At 41.5% G+C, this 12,914-nt stretch overlaps 1 protein-coding gene across 1 annotated transcript in view; it reads right to left on the bottom strand.

The window, feature by feature from the left end:
* The window catches only part of C8H16orf89 (chromosome 8 C16orf89 homolog), a 152,192-nt gene that overhangs the window by 91,894 nt on the left and 47,384 nt on the right, over positions 1–12,914 (bottom strand). Inside the window, exon 2 of the mRNA XM_056537065.1 lies at positions 3,271–3,411. Coding sequence (XP_056393040.1) covers positions 3,271–3,382 — 112 coding nt within the window. The 5' untranslated portion in view covers positions 3,383–3,411. The remainder of the gene's footprint in view (positions 1–3,270; positions 3,412–12,914) is intronic.

Here is a 12,914-nt window from a genome sequence, read left to right as displayed (position 1 = left end):
GCCGAACTGGAGAGGGTGCAGAATAGGGCGACAAGGAAAATTAAGGGTAAGGGAGGATTACAGGACCAAGAAAGGTTATCAAGCTTGAGGTTATTTAGTTTGGAGAAAAGACGTCTCAGGGACAATTTGATCACAATGTACAAATATATGAATGTACAGCACAGACATCTTTCTAGTGTCTTTTTATACCTAGGTCATTACCCATGACAAGGCGGCATCTTCTACGTCTAGAGGAAAGAAGGTTTCCCCATCATCACAGATAGAGATTCTTTACTGTAATAGCAGTAAAACTTTGGACCTGATGAAGAGGGGGTCTTGCCCCTCGTAACGCGTAGTCCCTCTATTAAAATCCTTGATTTATTATTCCACCTGTCCGCTATCGCTTATTGCCGACCGAGGCTTTACATACCTCTCCCTGCTACTGCCAGCAACCACCGAGTGAGCACCACTACGAGGATCTTTTCTCCTGCTTCCACGGGACAACTCAAGCTATCCAGCAGAGACAACCTCCGACACGGGATTACCTCCGGCAGCTCCCGGTCTTCTACCCTGCAATTGGGTGACATACGCTACAAGGTGTTGTACTCTGCTTACAACACCATCAGGTGAGCACCGTTCTATTTGTATTACGGCATCGATTGCCATCAGAGTAACGGCACAGGTTGCGCCCCCCCCCCGTCTGTCTTTCCCTCCCCTTTCTTCTATTACATGTGCAGCAGTAAAACTATGGAACTCTTGCAAAATGAGATTGTGTGTTGTGTTGTGATGTCTGACTCAATAAATATGTTCAAGGCAGACCTGGATGTTTTTTTTGGAAAAACATAATATTACAGGTTATGAATACTAGATTTATGGGGATAGAATGTTGATCCAGGGATTGATTCTTATTGCCTTATTAGAGTTAGAAAGGAATTTTTCATGGCATCAGCCTCATGGGGCTTTGCCTTCCTCTGGATCAACACAGTAGGGATTTAGGTTGAACTTAATGTACTCTTGTCTTTTATTTTAACCTTACAAATTATGTAACTATGTACTTGTAATATACATTGGATAACAATTTGTATATTTTTGGCTGAAAAATGCTGTCCCTGCTATTGCCTGTGTGTCTTTGTGTAGAGACAAAATACAGGAAATAGGGGCAGGACAAGCAGGGCTCTTTGCAGGCTCCCAACTTTTTAATCAGCCTGCTTTGTGAGCTAGGAGTGTGTCATAGAGCCTCACTGCACAGAGCCCTGCTTGACCTCAGTGCACAGAGCCCTGCTTTTCCTCAGTGAACAGAGTCCTGCTTGACCTCAGTGCACAGAGTCCTGCTTGTCCTCACTGCACAGAGCCCTGCTTGTCCTCAGTGTACAGAGCCCTGCTTGTCCTCAGTGTACAGAGCCCTGCTTGTCCTCAGTGTACAGAGCCCTACTTGCCCTCAGTGTACAGAGCCCTGCTTGTCCTCAGTGTACAAAGCCCTGCTTGTCCTCGGTGTACAGAGCCCTGCTTGTCCGCAGTGTACAGAGCCCTGCTTGTCCTCAGTGTACAGAGCCCTGCTTGTCCTCAATGTACAGAGCCCTGCTTATCCTCAGTGTACAGAGTCCTGCTTGACCTCAGTGCACAGAGCCCTACTTGTCCTCAGTGTACAGAGCCCTGCTTGACCTCAGTGCACAGAGCCATGCTTGTCCTCACTGCACAGAGCCCTGCTTGTCCTCAGTGTACAGAGCCCTGCTTGTCCTCAGTGTACAGAGTCCTGATTGTCCTCAGTGTACAGAGCCCTGCTTGTACTCAGTGTACAGAGCCCTGCTTGACCTCAGTGCACAGAGCCCTGCTTGTCCTCAGTGTACAGAGTCCTGCTTGTCCTCAGTGTACAGAGCCCTGCTTGTCCTCAGTGTACAGAGCCCTGCTTGTCCTCAGTGTACAGAGCCCTGGTTGTCCTCAATGTACAGAACCCTGCTTGTCCTCAGTGTACAGAGCCCTGTTTGTCCTCAGTGTACAGAGCCCTGCTTGTCCTCAGTGTACAGAGCCCTGCTTGTCCTCAGTGTACAGAGCCCTGCTTGTCCTCAGTGTACAGTGCCCTGCTTGTCCTCAGTGTACAGAGCCCTGCTTGTCCTTAGTGTACAGAGCACTCTTTATCCTCAGTGCACAAATCCCTGCTTGTCCTCAGTGTACAGAGCTTTGCCTGTCCTCACTGCACAGAACCCTGCTTGTCCGCCCACACGTCCTGTGTCTCTGCACACAAGTAATAGCTGCAGGGACAAGACAGCATTTTTTACCCATAAATAGACAAAAAAAAATTACCAATGTATATTACAAATATACATATAATACTATTATCTACATTACATAAAATGTTTTGCAAATGATTGGTACATTTTAAATCAGGATGAGGTGTAGGTTCAGCGAGTGACAAGAAAAGAGTCCCACTGCCCTGGCCCATCAACAAATGATTGTGGTGAATGACTTCTTTCTGCTGCCTGCTTTTGGGTATAGGTTTCCTGAACATTCACTACATCCCAGTGAAAGGGACAGACTACTGGGAAGACTGTGTCTGTCCCATTGCTATGCTTTCCTTCAGCGAGGGCAGTAGAACAAATAACAGATTCAGCTCAATAAAATACAGAATGACCTGTGCCTTTATTGCTTATGACATCTAATAGTAATAGTTTCACTCTTTCTTACCACACAGCCTTGAATTTAGCTAACCTCACTTGAAGGCTATTCGTAAAGGGCTTAACATTTGTTTTTATGTCTACATATCAGCAGAAATGTGGTGGGCCCACTCACTTGACCACAGATGTATACCTTTATTTTTTAGGATGCAAAAGCATTGTCTACTGCACTTGAAAACAGACTGAACAGTCATGACTAGACTAAGCAGCATTCATTAGTAATGTGATCATAGCCTTCGGTCAATTGATAAAATAAAGAGTTGCTCACAAACACTCTATTACTATATTTACAATTCAAAACTAATTTACACTGCAAAGTACATTTTCATAATATAATATTATACAACATAAATCACAGATGTATTCCATAACTACATCTCATGGAATTCATTTTAAAACACTGTGTGAGTTTATCTTTACCATGAACTACACAATGAGTGTCTGAAGTAGTAAAAACTCATCATATGGACCTAGACCTGGAAATAAACCTACAAATAATGACAGTAGCAGTATTAGGATAGTGAGACATTTAGCTCTTTTAAATATGTATAGTGGTCTTAAAGGAACAAAAATAGACCTATTTCTATTAAGATTTGGTTAGATAAATTCCATACTGTACCTAATAAAATCTTGAAGCCTGTCATGCCATCCAGATTGAATTCCTTATATTCATTCTTGAGGAGTATTACAGCTTTCCCAATAGATGATATAGCATTTCTTACAGCAGTCATATTATTTGTTGAACAAGAAGGGAACAGAGCTAAAAGAACAAAAAAAAGCAGTAGTCGCATTGTCAATATACCTGCTCCTGCCTTACACAAATAGTAGTGGTAAGAATCTCTTCTGCTTGCTCAATAGCTCAAGATCTGTATGTTGGGTGTAGATAAACTTATGTTCATGTGTGGGAGGGATCTGTCTAATGGCTTATTAACCTTTTATTATAGAGCAAAGCTGCCCAGGAATCTAAGAGCTAGGTTCACACTGCATTCCTGCCCCCATTAATTGTATTTATCGGCATCCTGACAAAAACAGGATGCTGATGTAACGGGAGCAGCGGACCCAATTCACTTCTATGGCCAAACAGAGTCACCTAGTGTACAGGACCCAAAAGCGGGAGCTGATGCACTTTTAAAATAGCACATACGTCCTGAATGGAGTCACTAGGTGACTCTGTTGGGCCAAGAAATTGAATGGGGTCTGCAGTGCCCGTTAACATTATACATCAGCATCCCATTTTCGGCAGGATGCCAATGGATACGATTAACAGGGGCTGTGAGAACTAGGGATAGTGTGAACCTAGCCTCAGGCTAGGTTTACATGGTGTTTTAGCAGTCTGTCAGCGGTATTTGGTGGCATCGCCGAAAAATGGATGCCGAAATATACTGCAACTGAGTGCTGCCATGCCATTCATTTTAATAGCCCATTCGGGACATCAGCTGGACTGGACAATGCAGTAGACCAGGCTTTTGAGTCCTCTAAAAATAGCACATCCAAACAATGTTGCTAAGTGACTCAGTTCACGCCATTGAAATCAATGAAGCCTGCTGCTTTCCATTACAGTATATGCCAAACCAACGTCGTGATATTTTATTTAGCAATTTTTGTCAACTTTTGGGGCATTTTTAGGCTCAGAGTTGATTTTCCAACCTTGCAGCTTGTTGAGGGTACGGTGCTTTTTCAGGAAACTATTGCGTGTTTCTTCCCATAAACTTCTGGCATTTTATTTATACCTCCTTCCAATTCTTCAGTAGAATCCTTAAGTAACACAATAAATCACATTAATTAATCACTTGACTTGAAAATAGCACCACAAAAACTGCATCTTGGAGGTGAAGAATATGGGGGTACAGTTTTTTGGGGGAGGGGCCAAAATAATGCCACAAAATGTGAAAGTGTGGAATTGCAGCCTCAAAAGGTATCCATTGGCATTCTGAAGAAAACAGGATGCCAACATATACTATAGCAGCAGATGGCATTTATTTTAATGGCCCGAACAGAGTCACCTAGTGAGTGACTCTGTTTGGTCCATATAAGTTATTTTAAATGGTCATGAAATCAAAAAATGTATATGTTGTAGTACTTAAGTACTACAACATATCTCTAATATACTTTAATTTAAAAAAGTGATTTTAAAACAGTTTAAAATCACTTTTAAATTCGGCCACTAGGGGTCGCCCTCCTAGTGGCCGAATGCATTGGGCAGTGACGTCACTAATGAATTTTGACTCGTTGGCCTGGCAACGAGTCGAAATTCAGTCACTGTGGTGCTCGCCCCCGCCTCAATCAGACAGGCGGGAGCGAGCGCTTTGAATGAAGAGGACGCGCGCAGGCTCCCTGGCAGGCCCCGGCGACAGGTAAGATTATCTATGTTGTGTCTGTTACTGAATGCTTTTGCTGGGGGGGGGGAGGGGGTTGTGCGGCGCAGCGGGGCCAGGGGGGTTTTGGGCTGCGCGGCGGGAGCGGGATGGGCCATCACGGTGTGCCTCCAGTTGTTTCTCCACTACAACTGCCAGCCTGCCCTGACAGCCAATAGATGTCAGGGCAAGCTGGGAGTTGTAGTGGGGAAACAGCTGGAGGGACACTGAGTAGGTGAACTAAGGGGGTGGGGGGGTGGGGAGGGAGTTGTGCAGTGCGACGGGGCCGGGGGGGGGATTGCGGGCTGCGCGGCGGGATGTGCGGCCATCACGGTGTGCCTCCAGTTGTTTCCCGATTACAACTCCCAGCATGCCCTGACAGCCAGTAGATGTCAGGGCATGCTAGGAGATGTAGTGGTGAAACAGCTGGAGACACCCTAGGAGAACTAAGGGCGGAAGTTGGCCACCAGCAGGCATCAGTTACGTGGTGCCTGCTGGGGAAGTCTGCCTGGTAGTGAGCACACTACCAGGCAAACTAAATGCCATTTTTAAAATAGTAAAAAAATTAAATAAAGGCAGGGAGGGTGTTAGGGATAGAAGGGCAATAGGCAGGGACAGAAAAAAAAAAACATGATGGTGGGAGCTATCCTTTAAGCCAACCATACTCACGCTATTTAGATGGAAAACAGCACTATACGGAATGAACCCAGCCTTAGGCTGAGATCACATGTTGCTGTTGATTTGCAGTTTCGCTGCAGTACAAGATTTTTGCTGTAATTATGTAGTATAGATCTGCAATGCAACTGCAGCTTTGTGACATCAATATTATTATGTAAAACAATAACTTATAAATATTGGCACCAATGGGAGCCAAAGAAGTGATATATTACAGACAAATGTATCAGATATCTGTACTTCATTTGCTTTTCTTATAAACACCTGTACTTTTTGAAAGGGTATTCCTAACACAAAAAGTTATCCACTACCCACATCCACGTTTCGCTGCACCATTTGAACAGGAGAGTCAGTCGTGGCGGTCCCAGCTGTCAGACCCCCACAACCAAATAAATAGTTACCCCCTATCCTGTGAATAGATGATAACTTTGCCAGTTGGGACAACCCTTTTAATGGTGTATACCGATAGAAAATAAATATTTCCTATTAAATGGTGCCAGAAAGTTAAACATATTTCTATTTAAAAAACTTAAACCTTCCAGCACGTATCAGCTTCTGTATGCTACAGAGGAAGTTGTGTAGTTCTTTCCAGCCTAACTACAGTGCTCTCTGCTGCCACCTCTGTCCCTGTCAGAAAGTGTCAAGGGAAGGAGGAAATTCCCATAGAAAACCTCTCCTGCTCAGAGGGATAATCTGGCACCAGAGCAGTCTGGCTGCGGCTTACCCCCTCCTCTCCCTATAGACAACACATGAATATTCAACAGTGTCAAATGTTAATGTATATGGGGAGGTCCAGAGACCTCACTGAATGTCTGAACAATAAGTATTGACAATGTATGGCTACCTTTAGAGAAAGGTAAAATAGAGAAAAAAAAAACATTATTTCTTATTGACTCTGAATACATTGTTTCCTTTAGAATCCAACAGCGACAATTCTAGTTACCTCTGTATTTATTTTGTAAAGTATGCATTTTAAGGTAGAACTGTACTAAATATACAAATGCATGTAAATGTTGTAAATCATCTGTATTCAAATCTAGTCTTTATTTTAAATTTACACTGACAAATGACAGGCCCATAATGCCATTAGGATAAGGGATGTCATGAAAATTAACAAACTCTGGGATGTAAATACCAGAATAATTATATTACCAATTAATGTTTGAAATTATGTTAAGAGACACATTTAATTAAGTCTGAAAGCATTTTTCTATACAGTATATGCTGGGGGGAAGTAATTACAGAAAAATGGTGGGTATTTTAGCAACAGGATTGCTACTGGGAGAGCTCCACAATTATGTATATCCAGTATTGGGCAAAACATTTTTTATCATTTATTTATTTATTAAAACAAAAGATTTGTGTGAGGCCCCCCCCCCCCCCCATAGCCAGATATAAAAGAAGCAGCAGCCTTACGTTACCAGGGTGGCAAGAACCATGTATTTTGGCCCTCTCAAGCCCAAATTACACCAGTCTGCTACCACTCATGCACAGAGCACTCTTTTTGATACCCCTGGTAGAGGTGGGTACTAGAATAATACTGTAGGGAGGATTAGCAAAAGCCATTTTATAGGTCCTGCACAGTAATGCACACCGTCTATGAGATGACTTCTACTACCAAGCTTGTAGAGTAAATCAAATAAAAATACATCACCAGTGAATTTTTTTCACTGACAAAAAATACTGCTCCACAGCCCTCGTAACCTATTTTATTGAAATAAAAAAAGAAAGGTCATCGTCATAGCCCAACCAATCTGACGTAGTCATCTGCATTTATGTATCTGACAAAGAAAAAGAGAACACAAAAATGGGCAAGTACATTTTAGGCGCGCTCCCCAGGAGTTTATGAGGGTTGTGTTCATAACGTTTTAAAGTGTTAAAAATGCAAGATGTGCATACAGCCTTACTCTCAACCTACTCGCTCCTGTCTGTTCTTCTTCTTTTGTAGTCCTGCCTCCAGAAAAATCACTCAATAACTACATCAGCAACAGTATAGTTCCAAAAGATCTTTGAATCAACATTAGACTAGCACCAAGGGTAAGAACCACGACCCTGCTAGATAAATGGGAAACCCTGGCCACGGAAAGCTCCATCTTGATCATGCAGTTATTGGTTGAAGAGGAGACTCTTACTTTAACATGAAAATAAACTTGATGAACAAAACAATACTGTGTTAACCTTCAGAGACCATCCGGATTTCACAAAATGTGGAAAAATATAAAAACCTAATAAAGGAACGCAAATACAAGCAGTACCGTCGGGACCTATTGGAGTTCAGAGAGAACCCAGACTCCAATGTAAGGAACTCAGATACTGAACAATCAGGATCTGTAATAAACGGGTCAGACTCAGAACATAGAGAAGAAACTAATCCGAAACGTGGAGCATGGACAAGAGAAAGAGGCCGTGGCAGCGGACAAAGAGGCAGATACCCCTACAAAAAACGTGGAGCACCCACTACCATACCTACAAGAACAACTGTACCAGTAAGAATGGAAGGCCTAAGCAGAGGAAGCATTCCCAACAATGATGCACAAACAGCAGGAGCATCGGCCCAAACAACTATGACACATACATCTATCCTAATTTCCTCCTCCTCCTCTGTATCACAACCTTTTTTACAGCAGGGACAAACAGGCACGCTATATGGCCTATGGGAACGCCTGATGGCAGCACAGAAAACCTAGGGAGGAGTCATCAGGGTACCACTATAATCAATCTATCTGGCAGAACCCAGTTCCAGGCCGAATCCTCATTAATTAGCAAAGGACTTAGCTATGTACCCACCACATGTTTCAAGAGATTTCTATGTGTGAAGGATTTAAATTTATTCTGCCGAAAACTTTGCTGGTAAAAATTCTTCAAACATGTAGATAGAAGAACCTGCATGGAACTCGGGGTTGAGATGGTGTACAAACATTAACCTCTTTATTATACGAAATTGATAGCGACCAAACGAAAGGTCCTTTCACTAACCTTGAACTAGCCAGTAAGAGATTCCCTCCGGAAGGAGATAAGACTAACATTGACGTCTTTTATCAACTGGAAATGCAGGATTTGGAAAAACTAGAAGTTGAAGAAACTAAAGGATTATGTAATTATTCCCAGAATGGAATGACGGCACTAGTCACTTTAGAAAAAGACAAATAAATTATAATTAAGCCCTCAGAAAAAGGGGACAATATTGTGATCCTCTCCGCTACCCAATACAAGGATATGTACCTCACCATCATAGAAGATCCTAAAATCTATGAAAAACTAAAAGTAGACACTACACACACACATATCAACGTGAGTTATTCAATATATTGATACCAGCTAAAGATGCCGGCTTGATCAATCAAAATTAATATATTTTTCTCTATCCCAACTGTCCAAAGGTAGCAACCTTTTAGGGTCTACCTAAAACACATAAAGGACTTAACCCCCTCAAGGGGCGTCCAATCGTATCTTGAGTTAATTCTTTGAGCCAGAATTTAGGGATCTATATCGACCACATCTTAATAACTTTTATGACAGCCCTTCCATCATACATACGTGACACCACAGACCTCCTGCAAAAACTTGATCGTCTGGTTCTGGAGGAATCATGGTATATGGCTTCAATAAATGTGGAGGCCCTCTATACATCCATCCTACACAATCTAGGTATCAATGCAACATCATATTTTCTAAATACTAGAAGCACCCATCTGCAACCACATAATGAATTTGTCCTTAAATTACTCCAGTTCATACTAACCCATCATTTTTTTGCTTTCAACTCAGTCTTCTACCACCAACTCAGAGGGACGGCAATGGGGAGCCTGGGTGCCCCCAGTTATGCCAACCTCACTCTGGGTTGATGGGAGGACTGCACCGTTTTCAATATGAAAAGTATACCAAATCAATTCTTTTATGGGTAAGATATATTGATGATATCTTTATTGTCTGGACAAGTACTGAAGAGGAATTTAGAGGAATTTGTTGGAACCCTAAACAAAAACAATATCAGACTCTTCTTCACTTTTGAAATACAGAAAAATACACTACCCTTTCTGGATATCTATATCAAGAGAGGTCCAGGAGGGAAGGTAGAAACATCACTCTATTGAAAACCCACAGCAAGCAATACCCTACTACGATGGGAGAGTTCATATCCCAAACCCCTCCATAGAGGTATTCCTAAAGGACAGTTTCTGTGCCTACGCAGAAACTGTTCTCTAGAAGATTTTCTGACGGAAGCATTGGACCTTGGCAATCGTTTCAGAGAAAGGGGTTATCCTACTAGATGCATCGAAGAAGCATGCAAAATGGCTCACCGCACCCCAAGGAATGTGTTGCTAACCCCAAAAAATAAAGAATCAGGTAGTATGGTCATGAGACTAATTGGCACTTACGATGCTGCAGCCACAGAGATAAGAAACATAATTTCCCAACATTGGAAAATACTATGTCTAGATCCAGACCTGAAAGACACATATCGGAGGGGAAGGAACCTCAAGGACAGACTGGTTAAAAGTCACTTCGAGACACCAAGGAACATAACTTGGTTGGAAAGAAGACCAAAAGGGACTTTCAAATGTGGCAAATGTCGTGCTTGCCATTTTATTAACATAAGACCTTACTACTTTGACATACATCTCAATTACACATTTATAGCTAGACAGTTCACTAATTGCTGGACTACGTGCCTGGTCTATCTTGGGGTTTGCAAATGCAGTATGAGATACTGTACATGGGCAAAACCATCCGGGAATTTAGAAAACGGATCATCGAGCATGTAAGCAATATTAATAATAAACCAGACAAAACAATAGCCCACCACATTAATGAAAAACACAAAGGGGATCCCAAATGTATTTTATTCAAAGCATTGGAAGTTGTGGAAACAGGAATTCGTAAGAGTGATGTAGATCAATTGGTAACACAAAAAGAAACTAGATGGATTTTCAAATTGAAAATGGTCTATCCATACGGACTCAATGAACAATTGCATTTCTCCAGCTTTCTCTAGCTATTCATAGGTGAACAAGTCATAATGAATATTCTCCCTTTACAATGGGGGTTGGCACCTACTTGCCTCACCTCATACATAAATGTTCATTTAATATTCATGCTCAATCCTGTATAAGTACCTGTAAGCATGGTAAATATTCTCAGAAAATCCGGTTATAATAAATTATTTCATTTCTTAATTTTATATCTACCTACCTGATAATTCTCTCTGAATAGTATCTTTTCCTATTCAGTAATATTACTAGCCTTATTTATCTTATCCTCTGCATCAAGTTCATAAATACTAATAGAGGACATAGCTAATTGTCCACCCACTGCGTTATAAACATTGTCCCAACTCATTGTATGCTCTTGTAATTTCACCCCAAACCTGTAGAGGGCATCGGAATAGGCTTGTATCTCCTATCCTGATCTCTGTCCTATCTTTGCTGCAATCTACATATTGTTTATCAAAAAGCTGATCTAATTTCAGCTGTATTATCTATAGTTTCAATTGTAGAAAACTACTAATAGGGACCCCTTTATCTCTGCGTCAGGTACCTACACTATTTACATCACCTTCCCCATTATTTTAATATATTCTGTATATTGGTTAAATAGCTGAATTTTCTGGTCTAGGACCATGCAATAGCCATATTGGCGAAATTTATCTTAATATATCTCCATCAATCGCACCTCCACATTATTACAGTATTATATGGCGGCTAATAGGTATGTGTTATCACATAGGGGTTATTTATTTATATATATTTTTTTCACCACTAACGCTTAGCATTTAAACTACTAAAAGAATTAAAAAAGCTATAGAGAAAAAATGTAAAATATGTAAACTACAGATAAAAGCCGCAAAAATAGAGACAGAAAGACTCATGGCCAAAGACAGTAAAACTAACCCCAAAATGTTCTTTAACTATATAAATAGCAAAAAGGTAAAAAATGAAAGTGTTGGCCCTTTAAAAAATGAGGAGGAAGAAATTATAGACGGGGATCAGGAAAAAGCAAATATATTAAACAAATTCTTCTCCACTGTAGGCGAAGGTGAAATGCCAGGTGAAATACAGCGAGATAAGGTAAACTCCCCAGTACAGGTCCCCTGTCTAACCCAGGAAGAAGTACAGTGCCGTCTACAAAAAATCTAAATAGACAAATAACCAGGTCCAGATGGCATTCACCTTTGTGTTCTAAAGGAATTAAGTAATTTAATAGACAGACCCCTATTTTTAATATTCAAGGACTCTATAGTGATAGGGTCTGTTCCCCAGGACTGGCACATAGCAAATGTGGTGCAAATATTTAAAAAGGCATCAAAAGGTGACCCCGGGAATTACAGACCTGCTAGTTTAACCTCGGTTGTATGTAAATTGTTTGAGAGTTTTCTAAGAGATGCTATTGTGGGGAATCTTGATAATAATAAATGTATGACTCCATATTAGCATGGCTTTTTGACGGATCGGTCCTGTCAAACTAATCTGATCAGCTTTTATGAGGAGGTGAGCTCCAGACTGGACCAGGGGCAATCGCTGGATGTCGTATCTCTGAATTTTCCCAAAGCATTTGATACGGTTCCACATAAAAGATTGGTACATAAAATGAGAAGGATTGGGCTGGGGGAGAATGTGTGTAACTGGCTCAGTGATAGAAAACAGACGGTGGTTATTAATGGTACTTATTCTGATTGCGTGACTGTTACTAGTGGGGTACCACAGGGGTCAGTCTTGGGTCCTAATCTATTTAATATATTCATTAATGACCATGTAGAGGGGTTGCATAGTAAAGTAGCAATCTTTGCAGATGATACTAAACTCTGTAAAGTGGTTAACACCATAGAGGACCGTGCACTGTTACAAATGGATCTGGATATGTTAGAAGTTTGGGCTGGGAAGTGGCAGATGAGGTTCAACCCTGATAAATGTAAGGTAATGCACATGGGGAGGAAAAATCTGGGCTGGGATTATGTATTGATTGGGAGAACACTTGGGACGACTCACATGGAAAAGAACTTAGGAGTCTTAGTTAACAGTAAATTTAGCTGTAGTGACCAGTGTCGAGCAGCTGCTGCCAAGGCAAATAAAATCATGGGGTGTTTCAATAGGGGCATTGATGCCCACGACAGGGAAATAATTCTACCGCTGTACAAATCACTAGTCAGACCACACATAGAATACTGTGTACGGTACTGGGCACCAGCTTAGGGGCGACCTAATAACTAAGTATAAATATATCAGGGGACTGTACA

The sequence above is a fragment of the Hyla sarda genome, chromosome 8, assembly GCF_029499605.1.
Source record: "Hyla sarda isolate aHylSar1 chromosome 8, aHylSar1.hap1, whole genome shotgun sequence".
Classification (NCBI taxonomy): Eukaryota; Metazoa; Chordata; class Amphibia; order Anura; family Hylidae; genus Hyla; species Hyla sarda.
This window is presented reverse-complemented; position numbering and strand designations above follow the sequence as displayed.